Source organism: Leptosomus discolor, chromosome 1 (assembly GCF_034619465.1).
Source record: "Leptosomus discolor isolate bLepDis1 chromosome 1, bLepDis1.hap2, whole genome shotgun sequence".
NCBI classification, from domain to species: Eukaryota; Metazoa; Chordata; class Aves; order Leptosomiformes; family Leptosomidae; genus Leptosomus; species Leptosomus discolor.
The window spans coordinates 120,760,189-120,787,542 of record NC_141391.1 but is presented as its reverse complement, the minus strand read 5'-3'; the positions used below and the strand labels follow the sequence as shown (position 1 = coordinate 120,787,542).

At 37.7% G+C, this 27,354-nt stretch overlaps 1 protein-coding gene and 1 pseudogene across 1 annotated transcript in view; both read left to right on the top strand.

The window, feature by feature from the left end:
* The window catches only part of TMPRSS7 (transmembrane serine protease 7), a 32,372-nt gene extending 30,380 nt beyond the window's left edge, over nucleotides 1–1,992 (top strand). Inside the window, exon 18 of the mRNA XM_086463387.1 lies at nucleotides 1,822–1,992. Within this exon, the coding sequence (XP_086319513.1) occupies nucleotides 1,822–1,992 (171 nt within the window). The remainder of the gene's footprint in view (nucleotides 1–1,821) is intronic.
* Nucleotides 1,993–3,775: 1,783 nt separating this feature from the next.
* LOC104353831 (suppressor of tumorigenicity 14 protein homolog) lies at nucleotides 3,776–26,594 on the top strand (annotated as a pseudogene).
* Nucleotides 26,595–27,354: the final 760 nt, after the last annotated feature.

Below are 27,354 nucleotides of genomic sequence, written 5' to 3'. Positions count from 1 at the left end.
AAATTTCCAAATGTATAATATTTCTGATCTGGAAATGTTGAAAGATAATAAACGTGAAGTTCTGAATTTACTTCCAGTGAATAGTAGTAAAACTATGTATATACACACATTACATACGTAAAATATTATATATTATATAAATATATATCTTCTATAATTTATACTATACTATATAGAACTTATATAAACCATATATATTCACTACTATTTTACTAGTAAATTTACTGCTAAAATAAGAGTAAAACTACTATTTTTTTTTTATGATGAAGATCTGGAATTTTCAGGATGTTCTGGCTTTCACTGGTCTACATAAAAGAGAGAGCAATCATAATGGTTCTTAAGTCAAGCAACGTCTGAAGGCTTTCAGAGGGAGTATAATGCACTGGCAGCTTTTTAGAAATTAGCGAGACAGTTGACATTAAGCGTAATTTTCATAAACATCATAAGTGGAGAATGTGTTTCTGCAGTTATCTTTATTGCCACTCAAGATATAGCCAAGGAAAGGCATAATTTACAGGTCTTTTGGCTGCATTTCTGTAAGGGCAAATGATTTGTGACTGTGTCTGGCAGTTGTTGGAGCAGACTGAAATGTGGGATTTCAGTTTTGTGAAAAATGTTGGTGTTCCACTTTTCTCTTGTCCCAAGAATTAAAGAAAAAACTTGAAAATTTGACTCTCTAAATGCAAAATCTTAGATGTCAATGAAGGAAAAAATTAGCTTCCAAGTTAAATCTTTAGCGATTTTGTGAGGCAATTCAAGACAATCCTATTTTGAGCAGCAGGTGTCTTTACTAGATCATCTCCTGATGACCCTTTCAACCTGTATATCCTAAGATCCTACAAAGGAAAATAGTTTCCTAGCTCTAACAAAGTATATGTCTCGAAAGTAGGCACTTCTCTTGCAAAACATTTTACCAACCCACCTTTTGCGTTTGGAAGTCCTTTATTGTATCCAACGTTCTGGTAAAGTGTCATTTGCTATTAGCTGTCTTTTTCAGAGATGTTATATGTGGAGCAGAGTCTTACAGGAAAGTATAAGCTTGACCCAAGACATTTTCCCCAAATGGTGGCACTTTTTTTTTTTCCTGAACCTCTGCCAATATATTTCTACAAGAATATCCTATGAGGGAAGAGTACTGTTTATCCTGTATTATGTAATTATGCCATCCTCTATAAAACTTTGATGTCTGTAAGAGACTTTATTTTAACTGCTCTGATTACAAAGATATTATGTGACTCTAAACATTACATGCCAGACAACACTTAGGGTTGGTTTGTGTGTGGGGGGGGGGTCCTTCTTTTTTTAAAAAAAAAACAACCCAGATCAATTGAGGGATTAAATCTGCTCCCATTTACCATTAATTTGAAAGAAAGTATATAATTATTAAATATTTTATTTTATTTACTGTATTTCATTTTATTCTTGATTGCTTTTTTTAAAGCTTACTATTTTTTGAAGTCATTAGGCGTGTAACCTATAAATGAACCTACATATTAAGTAGCAGATTTCAGATTTAGCTGTAAGTTTGAGGCTAGGAAACAAAATGTGGATTTCAGATCAAGTCCATGACAGGTAATATCTTTATTAGTGTCTTTAAAGAGTGAGAGCTAGGCCTCTCTCCTGTGAAAAAGCAAACTTTGGTACCATTATTCAATCCCATCTTCTTCAAGAAAAACCCCTCTGCGGACTATCTAATGGTTTGAACTATGTGAATGGGAAAGTATAATCACTGTTGTAACTACTCACGCGAAACATCTTCTGTGGAATTTTGTTTTAATGATCTGTATTGTAAACACGTACAACTCAATATATTCTTTTTAGGGTGATTCTGGTGGACCTTTGTCATGTCAAAGCAATGGAGATGGAAAATGGTTTCTGACTGGCATTGTTAGCTGGGGTCATGGATGTGGAAGACCAAATTTCCCAGGTGTCTACACAAGAGTGTCAAATTTTGCACCATGGATTCAGAAATATGTGCCTTCAGTCTTGTAACTTGAAAACTGTTTTGCAGGAATAAAATATGTCCTAGATATTTTCATTAAAAATCACATTTGATAAAACTGTTCAGTGGTGAAATTTCTTGTCATGTCTCCCTGCTGATTCTGGAGTACACGTATGGAAATAACAAATACCCTTTGTTCAAACCTTGGTGAAAGAGGAAGACGAAGAGACTGTTCCTTGTGGCGGTTGTTCTGTGCTGATGTCTGGAGACACAGGAGGAGGTTCAATAATAAACTTCTGGCACTTCGTGTTCATGTTTCAGGCACCAACTAAGTGCATGTGCAATCATCTGTCAGGAAGCTGAAGATACAACTGATCACCTAGAGATAGAGCTTAAGGTTTACTCAGTCATTTCCTCTGAGATGTGTACAGCCCAATATAGTAGTAACTGTGAAGCAGCAATCAACTGTTAGTACTCTTGCAAATACTACTTTCCCTACCTCCTCTGCCAAGAACAGCTGACAGAGGAAGAGCAAGAGGAGGGATTGCAGAAAGTGAACTCAATCCTCTCAAATGCATAGGGCCCTCAGTTTTGGAGATCAGAAGTTCTGTGGTTAAGCACAGAACAAAGCATTATTCTCATTCCTTCTCCAGCTTTCATTTTAATTACCTGCATGACTTGGAGCTACTAACTCTCCACCTGAGAGTCTGAATTCTTTATCTTCTGGCAAGCTTAACAAGATGACTAAACGTGGTGATGTGTGTTATTGCAATGATCTTGTCCTTGCCCAAATAAAACTAATGCTTCCACCCTCTGAGAGGTACTGCTATGGAATTGGGTTCCATCCATTGGGTTTTTAAAAAGTCCTGGTACAATTCCTAGAGATAATGCAAAAGGGGTTTGTTTCCTCTGGGTTTCTTTTCCATGAAGGAAGGGGCAGAGTATCAGTCAGTCAGCAGGTTGTGTGTGTTGCAAAGATAGGTTGTTGGGGAAAAAAAAAAAAAAAAGACTTGACAAAGCAGTCTCTTTACAGTTGTAGTTTGCGTTCCCAAGCTGTGACGATTGCCTTCCAACTAATCATCTTTGTAGTTTGGGATATCTGTGTTGGGATTGGTTTGTTCCCTTTTCGTTTTCTGGGACTGAAGTTTCTGGGCCTGTTTTTTTTTTCCGGGTTTTGTTCTTTGTGAACTTGCTTACTCCCCCCATACATAAAACACGTTCTTTGCCTGCACACATCCTTGATTTTCTTATTCTACGTGCAGAATACCCTGAACTTGTCAGTTTGCTGACTTAAAACTGGTTTTAATTTCAAACAGGAAATGTGAACATGAATTGCTTTGCAATTACGTCTATTCTATGGTACCGGCCTGAGGCTGGAAAATTCAGACGGTCTGTGGAATTGTGCATTTCTTCTCTCTTATAAATATTTCTGTGGATTCCACCAGGTGTTCACTGGAAGTTGCCTCATTTACCTTGTTCTGGGACTTTTTATCTGTAAATTGCTTGTTTGTCCTTTGCATTGTGTCATAAATTATTTCCTACTCCTGTATTTCTGAAAGAAGTGAGTAACTGAGCTGTTTTCAAATGGTGGGATCCATATCCTCCTTAGCCAGTTAAGAAAACAAAGAGTTACAGTGATAGCAGCTTTCCCCCCCACCTTCTTTGATTGCAGATCAGCTGGCTGCAGCTTCAAGCAGTACGGCAAAGGTGAGATGAGAGAAGTGTGGTGTGTGTGGTGGGGAGAGCAGCACACTGTTCTGGTTTATGTTTAAGAAATGAGGTTCATCTAGGATTTTGTTATTAGGTTTGTCAAAAGGCATTTGTCAAGGCACCATGACACGGGCTTTCCCCTCCAGCCGGGTTTCTGCGTACAGCATACCAGCTCCATACGACTCTGAGCAGACTGCAGGGCAGGTAAGAGACACCAGCTAAACTTTACAGTAGGAACTCAGTAAAAGATCTCTCTGCCCACTCTGGTATGTATTGACCTCTGTTCTTTATATGCAAATTGCTCCTAATCAAAGTGATAAAAATTTTCCCCTCCACTTACATAGCTTGAAATGCATGCTGCAAGGAAGCAGCTGAGAAATATGTGGGTTTCGTGTGTGACATAGCTGATAATATAAAAGATATTATTTCAACTTAAACCTCTTTAAAAACTAAAAGGGTAAATATACTAAAACATGGTACAATAGCCCCTCTTTTGTTGTCTTAGTAGTCGATACCTTCCCGTGTCTTTCTTTAGGAAGGTCTGGATATTCACTACTGCCCATCCTACCGAGAAGGCTTGTGTCAGAAGTACTGTTTCCTCAAATGGATGAGGTTGTGTTTCTGGAGAAGACGGCTTCTAGGAATATTACCTATAGTTTCTTTAATAGTTACAGTAATCGTGCTAGTCCTGCACTGTTCATTCTGTAAGTGTTTCTCCCCAGCCTGGTCTGGATGGCATACATATTTTGCACTGTGTGAATGACTAGTACAAAAAGCTCTGCACTAAGTAGCTAAGCACGTAATGTGTGCATAAACTGCTAACTTTCCCTTCTCCTTAATGTCTTTGCTGAAGCAACAAAATGCACGTGTATTTAGCAATTATTTGCACAAGAATAATGAAGGTATTTTGTCTCTAAATCTTTTGAATCGGCTTCTGAATATCATTATTATTTTAACTGCCATCTTTCCCAAGAACCTATAAGAATTAACTGTCTGTCTTCTATTCCCTTTTTCAAACCAGAATGGGTACCTAAATTATGTACTCTCTTCCCAGATCTCAATACATAGCAATTTTAACCATAGCTTTTCAGGAGGGTAGCACTGTAAAAAACGGAAGTTTAACAATTAAAGCCTCCTAGTAAAAATGAGTGTCTGAACCTGTACCTCGTGCCTCTCTGTTCCTTCTGGGCATTACTCTGTCAATGGGACTGACTCTGCACTCTGGTGTTACTGCATATTTCTCTTAAGATCTAATACCTACAGATGTCAAGGAAAAATACTTGCTTCTGCAAGCTTCTTGTTCTGGAAGATTTCCATAATGCTATTAAGTGTGCTAATTTTTTTCATCCTTTTCTTTTCTTCTCCCCAGCTCCACCTTTCTCCTTTATTTATATTGGTGGCAGTGTAGAAATTCCTAATTTGACTTATACAAATGACCTCAATGATCCAAAGTCACAGAAATTCCTCCTGCAAGCAGAAGCAATCCAAAATTACGTAAGTTCCCATATAAGTGTAGCAATAATTTAAAAATATTTATTATAGAATCAGACTAGGAATAAGTAGAAGACTCCAGTTAGTCACATATTTTTTTCCTTCAAAATAATAAGTTTAAAGCTAGCAAGTGCCTTGGTGGGGTACAGCTTTAGGAATGTAGCTAGACATCTCTGTCTCGCAGTAAGGCCAACATTTTCTAGCAAATAAAACTTGGGGGTTTCAAGGTTATAGACAAATTGTTCTTCTTAAAGGAATTAGGAACGTGGGTTTTTTCACTTTATTTTACTTAAGCACTCTTCCTTGCTACATTTTTCTCTTTGATTTTCTTTCTTTTTTTTTTTTTTTTAAATTATAGCTCAAATTCAATGCTTAACTTTTTGTTTTGTTTTCTCTTATCCCCACAACAATGCTTGCTTTCTTGCACTTCTTGTGTGAGTTCCTATTTGTGCGATCAATACTGTTTCCTGGGTACATGTGAACAGCAGCCTTAAACACAAAGCAGTTCTCTGTTAGCCTGCATTTCCCAGGAGAGCTAATCTAGTGTCTCAAAGCTGCTTTGTCCACAACGAATACAAGTGGCTTATACCCAGACTACATGCTGGAAATTTAAAGTCTGAAACAAAAATATAAAGGTATTCATAAAATCTTCTTTTCATGGCTAATTATCAAGAGCTATCTCAATGGTCTTGAAATGTGGTGTGACTTAAAAGTTATTTGTTTATTTATTTTTAGTGGAAATGAATGAGCATTTATGATCCTTATTTGATACATTTTGTGAAAATGATGGATAATGCTTGTAATATGGGGGGGTATGAGGAAAAGGAAAGGAAGAAAAAGACAAATACTTTGTAGTATAAGAGATGACATTGACACTAAAATGTAATGCTTTACATTTTTCTTTTCCCATTACTTAACTGTCAGTTTGCAGAAACATACGAGTCTTCCTTCTTGGGAAAGTACTACTTGAAGTCTGTAGTGGTTGCTTTCAGGTGGGTACTGTTCCAGCATATGGTGTAAATTTGAGATAATCAGTTTCTTTTGTCTTCTCTTTTTCACGCATTTTAAATTAGTTATCTGGAAGAACATGCAGATCTCTGTAATAGAGAATGAGAAACGCAGTAATGCTCTTAAGTATGTAAGTTAAGAGCTATGCTAATAGTGTGACTTCTGTCTTGCCCTGTAGAATTGGTAAGAGAAATGAAGTCCGATTAATTGTTCCTTGGTTTATGGATTGCTTTGTAGTCTGTTCATCTGTGTTTGGTTTTTGAAATCACAGTTCAGCAGGTTTTTCTTCTATCACCTGCAGAATTTTTTTTTCCGCCTATTTAAATTAAATTCCTTTTTAACCTGTCAAAACAAAAATTAAAGGTATACTTTCAGGCAGGGCACTCTACTTAAGCTCCTGGTGAGAAATGTAAATACATTGAGCAGATGGCTACTACTATCCTGATAGGCTTTGAAAACTTCTGAAAGTTCAGTCCATAGGCCATTTTGAATGGACTGTCTCTTTGAATCACTTAAGTAATACTTTGTATATGTGTACTTACAGATTTTTTTTTTATTTCAATATTTTGTGAAATTGTGTGAAATGTATCAAAGTATGGACATAAAATTATATTGTCATATGGTGCTAGTCTGAGTTAAAAAATATTAAAGAAAATGTGTCTGGAGCTGTAATTGTATCTTAAAATTGTATAATTATACTGCAGGGATGGAAACATCCAATTCCATAAAAGCTATTGCAGGGATTTTCTGTGAGGTGTAGTTTTCAGTCTCTGTGTATAACTGTTTAAGCAGTATATTTTCAAAGTATTTCTACTGTGTAGAGAAAACAACTTTTAAACAAGAGAGCTCTTTGCCACCATGTTCAGCTCCAACTCTTTGCACAGCAGTTTAACTGGCTATGAAACTGTGCAAAACAAAAATGCAGACCAGTGGAAGCATGTCCAAAATGCTAATTAGAGTGTATTTATGATGCATTTTTTTCCTTCCACAGTGAAGGAGAGTCTGGACTTTGAGCTTACTACTGGAATACATTCTGGGCACCACAAGATATGGTTGCTTCTCTTAAAAAATTAACCCCTGTGGAACAAAAAGAAATCAGTAGTAAACAAGCAGCTCACGTGTTCAGTTCTTCTAGGGAGGAAGATTTTGATCTTGTTATAATGGAGCTTTTTGGTAACAATGTACCTGTCATTTAATACTTATTCTGTCTATTTTTCTTTCTCCAGTTTCTGTTTTTGGCTTGTGTGGCTAATACTTATCAAATTTCAGTTTCAGATTCTGCAGAATATGATGTGATGCTAAAATCAGGTAATTGTGCCTCAATCCCAACTGATAATGCTTTTGGGAAAAAAAATCCTGTAATAGAAAAATGGCAGTTTCCCAGTTATTCTTATATCTGTAGGGCCTACAAACCAACCCAGACTAGGGATCTCCCTGGCCTGTGTTCCAAATAAAGGCTGGGATGAAAATACCTTACAGCTGTTGTTCTGATGTTCTGACTAGAATGGTTGAAATTTATTAGTCCCAAATGAATTGCAATGAGCTCTGGCTCCTTTTCTTGGCAACTTTTAAAAAGCTACTATACAAAATCATACATAGTTTATTTACCTTGTGACTAGATAACTTTGATTATTCATAGTTAACGATCAGTCAAATGCTGTAGAGATTTAATTCATTTTGCCTGGTTTCTCCATATCAAGCACATCTCAAGATTGACTTGATATACTTACTGTTCTCGGTGCATGGAAAGGACTGAAGAGAAAATGGCAAAGGAAGCAGTAGGTTTCAAGCAGAGATGGCAGGAGTTGCAGTCAAGTCCCCTCCTGTTTGCTGAGTGTGCGATGAGCTGGTGGTGGTGAGGTGGTGTACTTCCTTGGCCAGAAGCAAGGAAAAGGTGATGCAGCCTGATAGGGAACAAGGAACAGAGTTGTAAAGGTAAGGGGAAAAAGAGATTAGATTAGTCAAGAAGTATGTGTAGATGATTGTTGCCACCTCTTCTGAAATTTTACCCAATAACTTAGTTTATCTTTAAACTCAACAGTTTTTCAGCCACTGATATAGCTTCTTTTGTATAGCAGTATCCTTTGACCTGTATGCCAAGCCAGGTAACAACAGGACTCTAACTCTGCTGAATCCCAAGAAGTCTTTTTATCAACGGAGGCTGCGAGTTCCTTCTAACTATGTGGTGAGACTCGTAGTTATCACTTTGCATGGTGTCACTCCAGAGAGCTGTGCATCACACCATTTATCAGCATATGATTTCCTTCTTCCTCTGCAGAACAAGATCATTACAAGGTATAGTAGTATAGAGCAGAGATGTTTTATTGAGTTGTACAGAAACTCTCTGAAACTGTAGTGATATCAAATTGATGTTAAATGGGCTTCCAAAATATAAGACTTCAAATACAACTTGATTAAAAATCTGGTATAAGGCAACAAAAAGATCTTCCATATTATTGCCCTCCGCCCCCAAATTAGAATCGTAGAATATCTTGAGTTGGAAGGGACCCATAAGGATCATGTCCAACTCCCTGCTCCTCACAGGACTACTTGAATCAAAACTGTGTGATTACAAGCATCATCCAGATGCTCCTTGAACAGGCCGTGACCACTTCCCTGGAGGGCCTGTTACAACTTTCTGTGGGCTTTATTTTACATTATGACTAATTTTTAAAGTTTTGATTTCACACAATTACTGTCACAATGCAAAGAGATACAGACTTTAATTTTTTTGGAGTATTGTATTCTACAACTTTTAGAAAATACATGTTTTATAGCACTCCAGTCACATGCAAATCCCTATTCATAACAGGGGTATTGTGTCTATGGAAGGCTTCATCCTCAGAGTCACTGTGTAGTCCATTTGCGTAAGTGAGATCAGATGATATTTAACCTTCAGTGGCCACACTGCTCTCACTTTCCGGAGTCAAATTTCATGCATGGACATGTTATCCACCATGAACCTGTCTTCATTAACAAAGTAAATAAACAAGTTATAGAATCTGAGGATGCATAGTTTCAAGGGGGCAATATCTTTCTTTTTATTTTTAAGAACTTTCAGGAAGAGGCTAAGCTGAGCATGCAGATTCAGTTAGCAGTGTCTGAAACTCACTTATTGAGTAGTGCTTTAAATTACTTGACTAGGTAGTCCTTTTCAGCTCTATTAACAGACTTACTTCTCTCCTTATGCAACAAGACACAAGAGCCTGCCATTGTTGGCAGACTGTCAGAAGGCCAGGCATGGAACAAACACAGGGATTTTGTAAGGACTTCGTCTCAGACTGTAGCATAGCAAGGAGAATCCCTTTCCTGATGCTGGGCTGCATCTGTTCTGCTGCTAATTACGTGTTATTGCTGGGACTGTTACTCCATTGCTCATTATTTGCAATGGCTTGGCTTTTTTAGGAACCAGAAATGTAGAGTCAGCCACGTGCATGACAGCACCTGGAAGCTAGCAAAACCGATGCAGGTATATGATGTAACTTATTCAGAGAACATCAACGCAGTATGCTGTAAGACAGAAAGTTCAAGAATGTGCATTCCTGTCTGGCTATCAAAGAACCAGAACAGAATTTGGTGACTGAAATTATGTTAAAAGCCTGATGTGACCTCCAAAAAGTTGACTTTTTTTAATTACTTTGTTACCATCCTAGCAAATGTGTGTGTTTACATATGCCTATTTGTTTCCTACTTAAGCTAAAAGCTGTTAGTGACATACTTAGGACAGGTGCAGTAGAACTAATAACAATATCTCCAATATCCATGGCAGACAGGAATTACTGTATTATAGCCATTATTTCCTGATGTTCAGGGAATAATGGCCACAGGGTCGCACATGGCCACTAAAATGATTCTCACCAGTTTCCGTAAGCTGCAGTAATACAGCTGTTCAACAGCTGTACGGTGACAAATACCAAAGAGTGAGCCGAGATTGAGAGATGTACTGTAAAAGCAGGTATCTTATGGGGACAACTCTTCTCATATGTGCTTGCCTTGGTATTCCGATGATACTGCGACAAAAGGTATAGATAGAAGATAAGCCAGTCTGTCAACAGGGTAGAAGATCAAGATGCTGTAAGATTTCCATGTGGCAGCGTGGAAAAAACTCAAATTGTTCATTTTGTAAATGATTTGACAGATACTATCATTAAAAGGATTTAATAGTGTCCGCAAGAGAGAGGCAAATCACAGATCCGTTGTGTACTGTCTCGCATGAAATGGGAGCAGGGAATAGCCTGCTAAAGCAGAAGACGACCACTTTCAGTTTAAGGTTCAAAAAATTGATTTCAATGCTGCCACTCTGGATCTCAGTGATGTCGAAGAACTTGATGCAGGGCTGTGAGGGAAATACTCTGTCACTGTGAGGTCTAAACTTAATTGCTTTCGTTTGCTGTGCATAGAAAAAGAGAAAATTGTTAGAAATTTTCACACACAGCTCTATAGATTAATGAAAAGAAATTCAAAATATGCTGTGGGTTTTAAAATGGAATAAATATAAGAGTGAACTTACAGATGCAAGAAATAGCATCTTAAATTACAAGTGGTAGTAAGCTTTCAAGCTTTGGGATATAAATTAACTCCTCATTATTTAAACAAAAAGAACGATAAGAAGAAATAGCTGCCATGCATGGGGCTTCACACCTTGTGTGACATAAAACCAAGCTGAATGTTAATTGGAAGTGATTTGGGCTTGTCATCCATTGCACAGATGCTGCTCAACACTGCTGCACTGGCACTTGTTGCCGCCCGCTACGTCTCAGTGCCACTATCACTAATGAAGCAACATAATTTGGCACTGCCTTTATGATATTTCTAGAGGTCTGAAAACTCCAGAGCACCTGTTAGGCAAAAATATCTGTGATGTTCACTCTGAGTGACTAAGCCTCAATGCTGGGAAACTCTAGCGTCTTGTGTAGTATCAACCGGGTGGAAGAATAAAAGGGAAGTGGTATCCAGGGGAATACTTCTGAAACACAGATCAGTGTTACTTCTGCCCAGTTTCTCAGCAAAGATGACTGGAATGTGGGAAATGATTTGGATTTTTTTATGCAATTTTTGTAACATTTCAGATGGTGTGGACCTGGGGCCTGGATGCCTCCTGTTGTACATTTAACTTCATCAAGTAACGTAATGTTACTTACCTTCTCACTGAACTGAAGAGAAGAAAGCGACGTATTAAAAGCTCACTTTCAAGCTATTCCTAAAATCAGCAAGTGATTAATAGAAACAAGCACTTGATGTAGGTACAATTATTCCTGTTGTTGCCCCTAAAAGAGTTGATTTTTCCTGAATGTATCTGGGGGGAGGGAATGTTGGCATGAAGTCGGGGAATTGTTGTTCCGACCAACTTTAAAAAAGAGTCTGAGAATTGAACAAAGAATAGAGAATAACCTTTGGTCTTGGAGATGTTTTGTCTTCCTGATTACTACCCAAGCCATACTTCCCAGACATTACTCTTACTACATGGGTCACACTGAACAATGGTAGCAGAGCAGCCAGCCAGATAACACTACAGGCACTATATATTTAGGCAAATCTAGATACCGCCAGTGACAGAGTGGTACTTTTATCTGGTTTGTCAATTTATCCCTAGCTTGGGGAATGCGTGTTTAATGAAAATGGAAAACAAGAGCAAATACTTCTAGTATGTCTTTGATCCTTTTCTTAAAGCACTGTTCAGTGTAGGTAACTGTATAAGAAAAGTGTATTCAAGACCCAAGAGGTATGCTCCAAACCTATGGAATACTATGAATTTTGCAGGAGTTCTAAGTGATTTGTGAAATGTTTTGAGTAATGATAAACCGTAGTATTTTATAGCAGATATAGGGGCTTCACAAATGAAAGTTTAGCCACAGTTATTTAGTAAGGTCTAAGTGAAAGAATTTTGACAATTAAGCAGGTGACTATTTTGTAACTTGTGGAACAAATCATAGGGGATAAACTCCAAAGCTTAAGATTTTCAGCTTGTGTCTCTGCGGATGCTGCTTAAGCAAATACTTATCCCATGCACATTACAATTTAGAATTACTTTATCTGAAGATGGGCACTCTAAATGATGTATAGTCTGGGTTTTGTCCAAAATTTTGCTATTTTCGAAATTGTCTTAATTTCTGTTATATTCATGTTTGCATTTACTATGTTAATTAAAGGGAACAAAAGCACTAAGGACTGGATATCTAGGAGACTTCTTGGTAGAAAATAAAGCCTCAAAGATATTGTTCCAACGTGGCATGAATTTTCAGACTGAGAACTGACACACAAACTTCCTGGTTAAATGAAATTAATCAGAGATTTCACTTCATTGGACTGACTACTTTTTAATTTTTGAAAACGTCTACAGAAAGGTCAGAAGTAAATTGAAAGGGGGAGGTCTGTTGTGCCTACATCTAATTGCTTCCTTCACTTAGCATGAAAGAATATTTAAAAAAAAAAATCTTCAGTCGGAGGTGTTTTGTACTTATCCTTTGCTCCAAAAGTGAGATAAATTCAGTGCGACGTGGAAGTGGAAGTTATGAGATTTTTCTATTAATACAGGCACAACCTGGGTTTAATACTGTCACAACCCATTCTTCTAACTCTGTATGTAGAGAGGGGTCCTAGCAAGTGAAGTAGCCTCTGCACTTTAGCCCAGCTGAGATAACTGTGTTCCTTGCTGATATATTTCTCTCCCAGTGTGTGGTGGTCATTACATTTCCTGGAACGGGACACTGAGTTCCCCTTATTACCCAAGTTACTACCCACCAAACATTGACTGCAGCTGGATCATCAGAGTAAGTGCTGGGAACTCTTCTGAGTAGTGATGATTTTGTTTTATGTGATAATATAATAAAGACATAAAATTGGGTGAAATAGCTTTCAATGCGGGTGAAATGGAGGGAAAATATACCACTGCACCTGACTTCTCCTCAGGCACCCATTTCTTTCCTCTGCTCTGTGCAAGTGCCAGATATGAGAGGAAATCATTGCCACCTTCCAAAAGTTTGACTGTTATTCAGAACAGAAGTAAAGTGATGGGTAAGATGACAACTGTCAGTCAGAGAAAATCGCTGATAGTCAGGGCTTTGCTTCTATGTCAGAAAGAAAAAATGATCACGTAAATTACACCTCATGTGATGGATACCACGCTGTATTTCCTTGAACTCTGCAGAAACGGGACCTTCTCTGGCTCAGAAATTCAGCTCTGGATTTCCAGTAAGCCCTTTGTCAGGACTTAGAATCTGCTCATGATTTCTGCCAACTTCCTGGTGTGTTTTTCTGTTGCTCCACTAAACATTTAACTTCTTTTTTGACTTTCCCTGCAAAAGAATGCTCTTCATGTCTACAAGTTGGTAATGGGCTCTACCTTTCACCTGCTCAATTAAAACTATTATCAGCTTGTGGCACAAAACTCATTGATATGAAGGAAAGGGAAGAAAAAGGCTTTCTAAAACAGAGAGGTCATAGTGACCAGCTGCCGTAGATATCTTAAATCTCTTATTTGACCTACTGGAACACGTAGCAGTACAAACTTAGCATGAAACTCAGATACAGTGCTTTGTGCTGGCTGCAGGAAGGCTTACGCTCCTTCATCTGGCACAGTCTGGTCAAAATTGGGTCTAAAAAGATGTGTTTAAAGTAGCAAAGATTTTTGGTTCTTCAAAGGTGCTGATTTGCATAATAAAGATACAGTATTTACAACCTGCTAATAAGTAAAACAAGATTTACTATCTTAGAAACACAGGCCTTTTCTTTTTGTCCATCTCTGTGTCAGGCTATTTATCCTTTGATTATTAGGCACCATTGCCTGGCTACAAGCTTTCATTAAAAATCCTCATAATACAAATTCAAGAGAAGTCTCCAGGATCCAGTAAATGTGATAAAGACTGGTTAGAAATTGATGGGGTTAGGTGAGTAAATACCCTATTTTCTGACATATTAATTTGCACTTCGAAGTTCTGTGCAACTTACTGTACTGAAGAAAAAATGTCTCACCACTTCAGTGCAGAAAGATGTATTTCAACAAAAATTTGCATACTTCCACTGAATTTAAGCAGAATAATGTTCTTAATCCTGCCCTAGTGCCTAACATTTGTCATTATATTAATTTAAGCATCCTGCTTTTTCTGCGGTGTTAGGCATTTACTTACTTTGTTGTTCCCACTAAAAGCAATGACATAGAAAACTAGCTGCAGTTAAACTGTAAATTCCTCGTAATGGTCTTGACATGGACGAAGAGCTTGCATCATCTGAAGTTTCATTTTCTATACCACTTACTCTTCAGTGATTGTAATTATTTTCTGTAAATAAGACAAGTTACAGTATGTGTGTTTAAAATAAACAACCACAACTACCACACCCCCCAAAAAAACCCACCCAAAAAAACAGCATTCAGAGTGATCTGTCCCTTGCAAGGACCGTACTGAAACCTACAACGGCCATTGGATTTGGCTGTATGATTTCATTACTGAATATGTAGCCTTTGAGATTGCAAACCTAAATGCAAAATCTTAAATCAAGCGTGCTTAGAAGCTGCTTGTATTTATGAGGTAGATTCTGCCATTGATCATGGTGCTGTATTTTCTTTCAAAGTCTGCTAGTCCCAGAAATGTTGTGGAGTGGAAGGCATTTGTAAATAGCCTTTGTAATACTTCTCTTGGGCTGTTTTGTATTTAATTGGACAAATAGATGTAGAAAATTAGCCAAAAGAAGCTTTTAGAAGCCGGTACTTATTCTCTAACTTTTAACAACACTTCTATAAAATGGGGAGTAAAAGTTAAATTTCTCAGTTTCTGTAGATCTAATTATTTGGCATTTTGACACCATCTTAAAATAGCGAAACTGCAACATGAAAATAGCATGGCAGAGAGCCTCTAAGTATGACTCTTCTGCCAACAGGAGTTAACCATTAATAGTTAGTCTATTTAAAATCACAACTCAACATGCTCTGGATCAGCTTCCAGGTTTAGATAAGTTATTCAAGTTGTCATTGAGGACCCCTTGCTAGCAGGTGTTGCAGAAATATGACTAGGTTTCTTATAGCCCTTTCCTGACTCCCCCATTTATGCACTTCTGGATCAGTGTTAGATTTTGGGGGAGCTTCCAGGAGGTGGAACAGGGATTTTCAGGAGGTACACATATTTACTTATGATATTTCTTAGAAAAGATACATCTGCAATATATTCTTCTCTTTCCTTTACCCGGTTAACATCTAGGTAGCTAAAGTTCTCTGTGACTTCAAGAGATCAGTTCAGTTTGTGAAACCTCTTCAGATCCTCAGCTTACTTGACTAAGTGTCGTTCTGTTCGTTTCTGACTCACTTAGAAGTATTTATATATATTAAGATCTCTGATATAGAAATAAGTGGCAGATTTTGTGGTCAGTCATTCTAGAGGACTCAGATATTTTCAAGGATTTCTTTTTCCACTAATGTATGTCTCTTCCTATTGTAAAAAGTTACAAACTATACTATGTCCTATGGTTAGTCTGGTTACTGCCTCAAAAATGGTTCAGAGATGAGTCAAAGCCTTTTGACAGAGAAAAATCCTCAGTCTTTATTGTGTGTACAAGTCTTTACTTTCTGTGTGCTCTGCTCCATTTCTAGCACTGAGCCAGCAAGCAGATGGCTCAAAGTCATGTAATCAATGCTTAGTCACAATCTTAAGGATCTGTACTAAGACTCACCAGGAGGGGCAGATTAGCTGTGATGTGTCAGTGTTAAGTCGATACAGTAAAGGTATTTGTGGAGGGCTGTTTGAGAGACCAAATTGTGTTGAGAGCTCTGGTCCTCCACAGTAGCCTTGTCTATAGCAATAGTATGAGGAAGAGGAGAAAAAAAGTAAAAATGCCAGCCATCAGCTGTATGACTTCAGGGAATGGCAAAGAGAACACAGAGAAACTCCTGCTTTGAGCTAGTGCTGGCTGGGTAATGTGCGCTTTCATCTCACTGGCGTCACATGCAAAGTAGTGAAGAGGACTAAATGACTCCAGACTGCAACTGATTAAATAAATGTGGAACAAATGTGTTTGGTCCTTCAATCCAATTTAGCTGTTAATTTGCTGGTAGTGTTAGAGGGGGAAAAAGTTGAAGTTGAAAAGTTGAGAAAGTTGAAGTTGACTTGAACTGGGCAGAAATAGGAGGGGGTTTGGCTACTTATTCTTCCACAGATCATCATTTTTGTTCTTGGTTTTGGTGTGGGTTTTTTGTTTGTTTGTTTGTTTCTTTTTTGGCTGGCACATCTGAAAAAGTAGAAGAGAACAAACATTTTTTATATATTGCAAAGAAACACCTTAGCATCTGTACTAGTTGTTAGTTTAATTGAAGGAGAAAGAGACTCTTGGTGAAAGGCTGTTTTGTAATGAAATTGCTAGATTTGAAAACTGTTTGATAAAGCACTTATTCACCTCAGACATGAAGTTGCAGTATAGTAGCACAGAAATTAGTTTCTATGACATTTTTATGTCACAAAATTTGTATTTCTAATACTATAGAGAAATCCTAGTTAGATTTTTGTGTGTGGTTTGTTTGTTTTTTCTCCTCGCCTTAGATGCTCTCATGTAAAATACGTTACCTTCAGAAATTGAAGGGGTGTTTGTTAGTGGTAGTAGTTATGTATCTGTGCTCAATCACTTTCAATCCTTAGAGTGAGGCAGTGAATGTGATTTTAATTTTCTAAGTCCATTTAGGTGAATATTGACTAATTTAATTCAGACTTCTTGATAAAAATCTTTGTCAGATTATCCCAAGATAGCATTTCCTTTTTTAACGTTCAATTTAGTTTATAAATTACACTAGCTTTGGTTTTTATTAGCCATTTTAAAATTTCTTCCTGGTATAGTCCTGTGTTAATTAATTTAGACTGTAACAGCATTTCTAGTGCCATTAATTTCTTATTTTTCTAGCTTGCCCTTAGATGTGCAGATAGAATATGTATTCCTTCAAGCAATCAGTCTGAAGGCTGGAAAGGCTGCTCGGATGGTAGTGATGAACTAGACTGTGGTAGGGAAATTGTTTCTTGTTTGTGTTCTTCTGGAAACAGTTTGTTTCAGGTAGTTTAGAGACTGGATTAAATTATCTCTAAAATATTGGTGGTTATTTTTAAGATCACATGAAGGATGTGGGTGAAGATCTAAAAGTCTAGAGAAGAGGCTGTGTAATGCATCTTTAAAGAGTGGGAGAACAGAAAAAACGAGAAGGGAATTTTACACCAATCTTTACAACTTAAGCTTCCAAAAAAAATATTAAGCAACAAGTACTCAAAGTAGACTATGTGGAAAGAGTCAAAAAGGCATTAAAAATGAGCATGGAGTTTTTTATTTTGTTTTAGTCCTCTGTTGTGAGAGGATAACTAGAGGAGTAGTTGTACTTTGACACTGTCTTGTGTAAGAAACTTACAAGTAAGTAGAGGAAAAACAGTGAGGGAAAAAACCAGAAAATCATTCCAGAGAATGGTTGCAAATGACTCATTACCAAAATGGAAGTATATTTTAAATATCATTCTGATAGTATCTGTTATGGGACATCTCATAATTTTTGTTAGTCATCAAAATGATGGATTAGAGAAGATGCTTATGAAATAGGAAAAGTGACACACAACGGAAAGAGGGATGTATTTAAGAGGGATGAATTTATAAATGATCCTGACAAGCTGGAGAATGTATGCGGAGAAAGCGATACTCCATTCAACGAAGATGAGACCTGAACTTAGGTAATCAAATACATATGTGGATTGCCTAAGTTGCTTTTCTGCTGAAAAATGGCTGGGGAGTGATAGTGGCTCGAAAGCTGACTTGAGAGTCACAAAGTCATACAATTTTATGTGTGTTTTGCATTCGTGTTTTGTTTGTGTTTTTTTAAAGTGTCACACTAGGATATAAGATTTTACCAGTCACCAGTGGGAAGGCTTCAGCTAGAGTATTGTATCCAAATTGAGCACTGCACATCAAAGATAGGGAACAATGAAGAGGTGCCAGAAGGAGTGATCAGAAGGCAATTCAAGGTCAGAAAGCACAGCACAGGTTAGGTAATGCAACAAGTTTCTCTGTCACTGGAAGCTATCAAAACCAAGGTAGGCTAATGTCTGGCAGAGGTGGCACAGTAACATCAATGTGACCTCTGGTAGGGAGTGTAGCACATGGCTGCTAGCCTGTTATTTGGATTATAAAGCATTTATAGACCTTTCTTCTTCAGGTTTTAATCCAGAGCAGTTGAAATGTGGTGATGGGAAGTGTAAGCATCAATATAAGACTTGTAAAGATGATGACAGATGTGGGGAGGACAGTGACGAAAACAACTGCTGTAAGTATAAGTTTTCAGTGGTTTTCCAAAAGATAGTGGAAGGCAGAAGCAGGAATATACTTCTTTTAATGGATAAATGTTGTACTTCTACATATTTTTTCATAGCACACAAGTATTAGTGAAAACAAAACATATAGAATATAACCAGGTCTTGGGAGAGTCTAAACAAGAAATTAAAGAAGCAAAATCCAAGATAACAGTGATTTTAGTCAGATGAACTAACCACAGCTTGCTGGTGATCCTGTTAGAAGAGCACTTTTCCCCAGCTGCTGCCAGATCAGTACCAAATAAGGGAGAGACACATAACAGCTTTAGGACTTTTGCCCTTTGCCTCATGCATGGTCTCTTTACTACAGATCCACCATGGTTATGGACATTGCTAGTACTACCGATGTACCCCCAGTGATTTTGCCTTTATAAGTTTTCACTTGCTTTGAAACTTAGGTCCTTGAGGTAGCCAGGAGTATGTCCTTGTTTGTTGAAAAAAAAAAAAAAAATCCCTTCCACTGTTTAGAGGTCACTGTAAACAACTGATTGTCCTAGGTTACAGTCTAAAATGTGCCAAAAGGAAAAAAAAAGTATTCTATTACCACCTTCAGGAGCTGTTGAGACCAGGTGGGGCGGTGCTCCCTGCCTCCCCCCTCTGGACTATCTCCTGTTAATGGGCACAACAATGCCTTATCGCCTGACCTATAGATAACTCGCTCCTGGACTATCTCCTGTTAATGGCCCATCAAGGAACTGCCTCACGACTCCCCATCCCATTGTGAGATGCTCCACCCGGGGGGAAGGAGCCAAGCAGTCCATGCCAAATAAAAACTGAGATCTCGAACACCCTAGCAGCCTTCTTCCACTGGATTCCCAGAGGAGTTTTTCCCCCCACTGGAGTTGCAGAGGACAAGAGCTACCTACCTACCACTGGACCTTCGGAGGAAGACCAGATCCTTTTACAAGATCGCTGCTTCCGCAGAACTACATCCATCACTTCAGGAGGACTGCAGCCAGCATCTTATCGGACTGCTACTGCCACCCTAACAGGGTGTCAGGTTGCATTTCTGACTCTGTCAGTGTAAACCAGTGGGTTGTTTTTGTTTTGTTTTGTTTTCCGCCTTGTGTTTTTTTTATATATATATATATATATATATTAGTAAAGAACTGTTATTCCTGTTCCCCATATCTTTGCCTGAAGGCCCGTTAATTTCAAAATTATAATAATTTGGAGGGAAGGGAGTTGCATTTTCCATTTCAAGGGAGGCTCTTGCCTTCCTCCGCAGACACCTGTCTTTCAAACCAAGACATGATAATAAGAATAATAGTAATGAAAGCCTATGGCTGAGATCTGTCAGGATTTCCACATACTAAACTGTGATAGTCCTCAGCCAAAAATTCATTGGAGGGAGATATAAAGCTTTTCCATATTTTTCTCAGCTTTCACTTAAAAACAAAAGTTTGACTTCCAGATGATAGCTGCTGTGAAGATTTACAATTTGCAGTGCCAGTAACACTGGTGAAGGTAAAACAATGGATTTGACAAGCCTAGCTTTCTTGATAGAGAGTTAAGTAAAATGGGAGTGAGGACAGTTGGAGGCTCTTCAGTCTTTTTCCTCATGGACAGTGGAGGCTGAAACTACTGTGAACATTAACGAAAGTGGAATGTTCTCCTTGTCCCCTCTCCATAGAGGGACCATTTTACACCAGTACAGAATATGACTTCAAGCAGATTGGAATGTGTATCTTTGAACAACTTTCACTGAATAGGGTGAATGTGAAAGTGGTTTTAATCACTTGATACTACAGTTCCAAACGTGTGACGCTATCTTCTCTCTCTTATTTCAGCCTACAGAAGTTGCTCCACTCATACATACAAATGCCTCAATGGGAAATGCTTGCTGAAACCAAATCCTGAGTGTGATGGGAAAAGAGACTGTGCAGACGGATCTGACGAAATGAACTGTGGTGTAGTAACATTTATTTAAAAATTAGTTAATGACTTGGGAAACTGAGTCAGGAATTTGTGCTATGATCAAACATTATTGGATTAAGAATTGATTAAATCAGATGTGAATTTAAAACAATGAGTCTCCTGGTAACACCTCTATGAAAATACCTGTCTTGAATTTTGCACTGTTTCATTTTAAATCCACTGATCCATTCTGTCTATGATGACTTATTTCAAGCAATGCCCACTTCCAGGATAATCTAGTAGGTCTTAGTGCTTGTTTGAACTGAACAAAATACAGTCAAGGAGCTGTGTATGCAAAGAGAGAAAAGATAGGAGATTTTATTCAAGTGAGTTTTTGGAAACAACCCAGCTTAGAATTGTGCTTAAATGAGCAAGTGCCCTCACCTTTTTGCCAGTTGCACAGTAAGAAAATATCTTTTTTTAACAGCTTTGAGGTTTATGGAGAAAAGTTTATGTATTAAGTAGGAAAATGAAATGACTTTGTGTTTTTTTGTTACTATTTTATTCAACTATTACTATTAGCTTGTGGAAGACATCAGTTTAAGAAAAACAGAATTGTTGGAGGTGAAGATGCAAGAGCTGGAAAGTGGCCTTGGCAAGCAAGTTTACAGATGGGAACATACGGCCATGTATGTGGCGCATCTGTTATTTCCAATAGGTGGCTCATATCTGCTGCCCATTGCTTCCTGGATTCCAATTCTGTGAGGTACGAAGAAGTTATACTGTCATAGAGTATTTGCAGCTTGACAACCTTACAGTGTTACTTTCAAAACTCTGTAGTAGCTATTCTTTGTCTGGATAAGTAGATTCACGTATAACTCTGTGACATGGTGTACTATATGAACACTTGATATTGTATTCTGCTGGTTTCGAAAGTCCTAAGTATCTGAAGTAATTGTTTTGCCTCTATTGCCATAAATCCTGCATGATAAAACACACCGTTTTGTTAGATTTAGGGTAAACATCAATTTTTTAGAAGGCAGGGATTTTCTGAGCCTTTTCTTCCCAGAATACTACTACTTATTTGTAAGTGGAGTGTAAAACTTATGACTGTTCAGTTTAGGTAGCATAAATTGAAAAGACGTACCTCCTACATGTGGCAAGGAGGAAATAGAGTTTAATAATACACTTTTCTGACTTCCAAAGCATGGAGCACTGCAAGGAATTGGTCTTCCAACTCTAGGAATTTTTTTCAATATAGTAAGTAAAAACACTACTTAATGTTTTAGGAGACAGGGACTGTAGTGCATCTATCTTCCTAAGTGGTATTCTACTCCCTTCACTTTGGTTTTGGTGCATCTTATCAAACACTGAAAAGCAGACAAAAAGGCATGAGCTGACACTGCATTACTTTCCAATGGGATGTTCTAAAAACATTCTTTTTACAGATACTCCCTTCGTTCAGGATGGAGAGCATATATGGACTTACATGCTATTGATGAAAAGAGCAATCATGTAGCTATGAGATCAATCAAAAGGATTATTGTCCACCCGCAGTATGACCAATCTATCTCAGACTATGACATTGCTCTGTTGGAAATGGAGATGCCTGTATTCTTCAGTGAGCTGGTACAGCCCATTTGTTTACCCAGCACCTCTAGAGTGTTTGTTTATGGAACTGTCTGCTATGTAACTGGCTGGGGAGTCATAAAAGAAAATAGTATGTTTATTTCCTGGATATACTTCTTTCAAATTTGTCTTAGTTTTAAACTCTAACAATGAAATATTTATAGTCATAAGAAAAAATATCCATGGTTTATTTAGTAGGTCTATAAAAAGCTGGAAAATGTCCCCTCAGCTACAGTCTGAATTCTGAGTTTGCCTGAGTGGTGGGTGACAAGTGACAATATGTGTACTCAGGTGTCACAGATCATTGAAAAGCAAATTGCCATAGATTTACAAAAATGTGCCCATTTTTGTGCTCCTGGCTCATTTTGTCTCATTAATAGGTCATAAGCAGTCCTGCAGGTAAAGGAAACAGCAACTTGCAACTATTGCAGCGAAAGAATTTGTCTTCTAAGACTGTGTTTGACAATATGGAGCCATGAACAGTAATAATTGCAAAAAAAATTGTGGAGTTTTTTTTGTTTTGTCTGTCTTATCTAAAGACAATTTAATGTACACCTTTAGTACATTAAGAGTTCTGCCTCTGTGAAGCCTGGAGTAGCATGCTGCAGCGGGGAGGCAGGAATAAAGCAGAACTGGAGAGAGCTGGTGTGGGAGCTCTGCGGGATCTTGGCCCTGTCTCAGCATTAAACAGGAGTCAGCTTTGAAACCTGAGCTTAGACAGCTCTTCAGCATTGCAGTGGTTCCCACAATTGCATTGAGACCTAGTTCTTTATATTTGGTCAGAAGCCATATGCTGTGATAATTATGGCTTTCTTAATATGCCTTTTTAAAAAAAATTTTAAATCTAGGTAATAACGTAATAGCCTCATGAAGGGCAAATGACTTTACAACTGATGCGTTCTTACAATGTCTTGCTTTTTAACACAATGATGTAAGTAATATTTAAAAGTCAGTATAATGGCATGTGAAAAAAAACATATTTTTCTATATCTTACTTGTTTCGTTCCCAAGCCACCTTCAGAGCTGATCGAGCAAACTAACCAAAACCCAATACTTCCTCTGATCATCTAAGTATTGAAAAGGTTCTGTTCACTGTTGGGCCAAAACATGACTGAGAATATTTAGTTCACAATGAACATTTTATGCTGATACTGTAGCACAGAATTAAACTCTTAGCATCAGTTGTGACTTACAGGCTTGATGCTTTTAGTTACTTATTTTTCCCCTCTCAGCTTCATTCATCAGCTCCTTACCTAGAAGTGAAAGGATGGAAAAGAATGGGGAAATTCAATTTAGTAAGACTTGAACAGTGTTTGAAGACAACTGTATTGTAAATAAAACCAAAAACTTTTGGGCATAATTTGAAATGGCATTCAAAGTCAGTTGCACTGTGTGGAAGATTGTATTATAATTTGCATGGCTTTTTTACTGTTTTCTGGCAGAACAAGCTCACAAGAACAAAGACTAAGGAAATGGACAGGTGGTGCACAGGGACCTCTATGTCTAGAGGGTAGTGTAGACAACAGCTTAAAAAGCTGAGGGCAGGCAGCGATTGAAGGGAGGGGAATTACTCTTCTGTCATCAGTTGAGTAGATTTTGAGCATGGAGCAATTCTTTTTTGTTTTGACAAGTTGTATCTCTGTCAGAATTCTGTACCACCATAACCTCTGCAATGTCATTTGTATTTTTTCTAGGTCATCTTGCCAAAACACTGCAGGAAGCTCGAGTGAGAATGATCAACCAAAGTATTTGCAACAAGCTGTATGATGACCTTATCACATCACGTATGCTGTGTGCTGGAAATCTTAATGGTGGTGTTGATACGTGCCAGGTAATCTGCAACTTGTAGAAAAACTACAAAGGCATATTTACTTTCATCGGAAAGCTGTTCAGAGTTGTGGGTTGTTGATTTTTTTTCTTTTTTTTCTTAGGAATAGAGAGAGATGTCTTGAGTGTACGGTTTATTTAAGATGGCAGTTAAAGGCTCTCCAAACTAAGGAAGGAAATTTGGCATAGATAATTTTTGAAGCTCTTGAGAAATGTTGCTTTGCAAAGACAAGGGGTAAAATGTATCAAAAATAATTCTTTTTCCTCTTCAACAGTTACATTTCCTATAATGCAGGGACATAAAGATAAAGGGAATAAAGTTAGGGCCATCTGCAATTTTTGCCATTCATATTGATCTTTATCCTTTTTTGATATCTGGGTGTGACTGTAATGGTATGATGATAATGTATTGTTACTGTTCCAAAGAAATGCAGAAGGAAGAGGTAAGCTAGGTTTGGTAAATGCAGTTGCAATGCTGCCTTTTAGTTTCAAATGTTCATTCATGTGTATAATCACAAGTTTTGATTTCGTCATGGTATCATAAGTTGTATGACCTAGTTTATTTACACACACAATCAGAAACTGCTCTTTGGATGTATTTCAACTGTCTTGACTCTGCCTTCTTCCTGCTTCTCAGTTATTAGACTAGTTGTGTACTTTATGAGTATTTAAACTTACTATGATGAATACCCACTTTCAAAATTACAAATGTGGTTATTACACCAGTTACTGCGTATAGGGAGAGAAATGTGTTACTGATTTTACACTGCAGTAATTTGATAGAATTTTTGTGTAATATATAAATTTTACTATTTCAATGTAATAGAATAATTTTTTGCAAGACCATAGCTCATAATGGGTTGAAATTCTTCATGCATAACAGACTGTTGGCAGGATTTTTCTGTAGTCTCTAAGCTCTAATTCAATTATTATTTTTGTTAAATTTATGTGCAGTTTGTCTATAACCTTAGACCTTGGAATAGTTTTGCTAGAACATGTTAGTTTAGAGGCTTGATGTCCTTCAAAAGTCTGTTGCTTAAGAAATGCCCTTGAATTTTTAGATGGACATTTAAACCAATTTGGCTACATAACATGTTGGTCAATCCAGTTTCTATCATAATGTGCTGTGTTTGAGTCTCAGTCTACTGGCCCTCTGGGCCTTTAAGTTCTTAGTCTGGGTAGAATCTTTGCTATTTCTTCATTCTGGAAACCACCACAGCACCCTGAAACCCTTTTACTACAGGTCAAGGCTCCTGATTTGTTTCATTTCTTCACAGACATGTAAGCTGTGCAGGTATTGCACAGGTTATGTGAAGCTTCCAAACACTTTTCGTCTTTAGAGGATGTGATACTTGCAGTGAGACATAAAACATTTGCTCTCGTAGGCTCTGCTTCTTATCACTTTAGGATGTTCTTTGATCTTGGTTCCTCTTTTTAGGATCCTTCCTCTCCCCCCCTTCAATCTTTCAGAACTGGCTGTGTAACTGGATTGACCATATAGCCTCCTTTCTCAAGTCACTTTGATATCAGCCCTTGGATTATCAAAATTGCCAGTACAACAGCAGCCTGAGAGAGAGGAAGAACCATGCAGGCTTCTTTTCTTATATCTCTAGATAATTTTGACTGATTGGGTGATGGAGACTCTCTATTGTTACTCTTTTCTCAGCATATGGCTTTCTTCTGATCTCTTCCATGTTTTAGCTCCAACTGAGGGCAGCAAACAAGACTCAGGGTCAACTTGGAGGCTGCTGTCTGCCTTGTATGCTCAAGGAACAACAGCAGAGATGAGCTGCATTCATAACTGCTCTGAGTTCTGTGGCCAGGCCTGTTCACAGAAGGCGAACAAAGTTAAAACAATGAAGGGCACAAAGCGTTTGGGAGCCCGAATGCATTTTGAGCCTATGAACTGAACTAAATAGGAATTGTTACTTTTCTACATTCCTGTATAGGGCTGCATGTTCCCTTTGAAGCCAGTTCTTAGTCTTTTTTCCTTCCTCCCCCTCTATGAAAGTAGACACAGTCTTGATTATGAACTGCTGATAATACTTGATTGTGCCTGGTTTGTTTTTTGGTTTTGGGTTTGTTTGGGTTTTGTTTGTTTGTTTGTTTTTTGGTTTTGGAGGGTTTTTTGTGTGTGCGTGTTGTGTTGTTGTTTTTTTTTTTTTGTTGGGGATGAGTGATATTTTTCTGTTCCTATTTAATACATAGTAAAAGAGTTCTGCCTTCAATCTATGAAAAATTTATGGTCAAATGGTATCAGAATTCCTGCTTTCCATCCCTGTCTTTTCCTCTTCTCATTCAAACTAATCAGTTGCTTTATGAATCCAGTAATGGGACATTAGCAATGAGTAATTTTTCAAACTTCTTCTTGCCATTGCTATGTATTTGAAAGAAATTGAATAAACTTGATATCTAGCTGGGTGCATTCTATCCAGAAATAAGATTCTAATAATAATTTGTAATTTGAGAAAGAGCACAGCAGGTATTTGCTGACCTTAAATAACTTAACTTTTGTTACAGTGCTCTGTGTGTGTGCATGTTCACTAATGGCTGAACTACCTTCATTTTAGGGAGATTCTGGAGGTCCCTTGGCCTGCACAGGAAAGGGAAATAGGTGGTACCTTGCTGGCATTGTGAGCTGGGGTGAAGGATGTGCTCGCTGCAATCGTTCTGGTGTATACACTAAAGTGACGGCACTTTATGAGTGGATTCGTCAGAATACAAACCAGATATGCCAAGGAGAAAATGCAGATCATCTATCACCCTTACGAAAGCTACTTCCTACAGTAGTCTATCATGTCCATCTCTGATGATATAACACAAAAATGCCATTGACTGTTTCGTTGCAAAAGAATGCACTTTCTTAATGAAGAAACTGTCATTTGTTGTTCACCTAGAAGTAATTGTTCAGATTCAAGGCAACTTCAGATTCCTTATGGATTCACTTTCCTTATCCCCATCAGCAGAAACAGCACTGCCTTAAAACCAAATTAAAATGGATTAGAACCTGTAACAAGCATCCAGCCAAATCTCTCTTTTGCAAACCTTCTCCCCTTCTTCCACCTACCTTGCTCTCTGTATGTCATATCTGGATATTCATGGCCACATCCCATATATACTCAACTCATATATATTACCTTAGTGATGTTAGAGGATTCTAAACATAAATGATTATTTCGTGTTTCTTGAAAATACAAATACTATGATCGGTATAGTGTAGAAAGCTAAAATGAATTATTTCTCTAGTTATGCTGCCACTACATGACTGCTCCTTTCTGGGCTGTAACTTTTAGGCTGTCTCGTGTTTTCCTACAAACATCAGCAAAATAGCTATCAAATGTTAGGATGTAAGAAATTTTCACTGAAGAACTAGAAGAACATCATTTAGGTTCTTTGGGATGATGTTTAAATAAGAGGAAAGAAATACTCTGTTTTCATTAATTAAACAAAAGGAAACTTCAGCACTTTCTTACGTTCTCTTTACAGTTTGAACATAGCTGTAGGGTCTGATGTTTACAATACGTTAAAAGCGTATTTCCCCATCTCTCTTTGTGAATATTTAGCATGCTC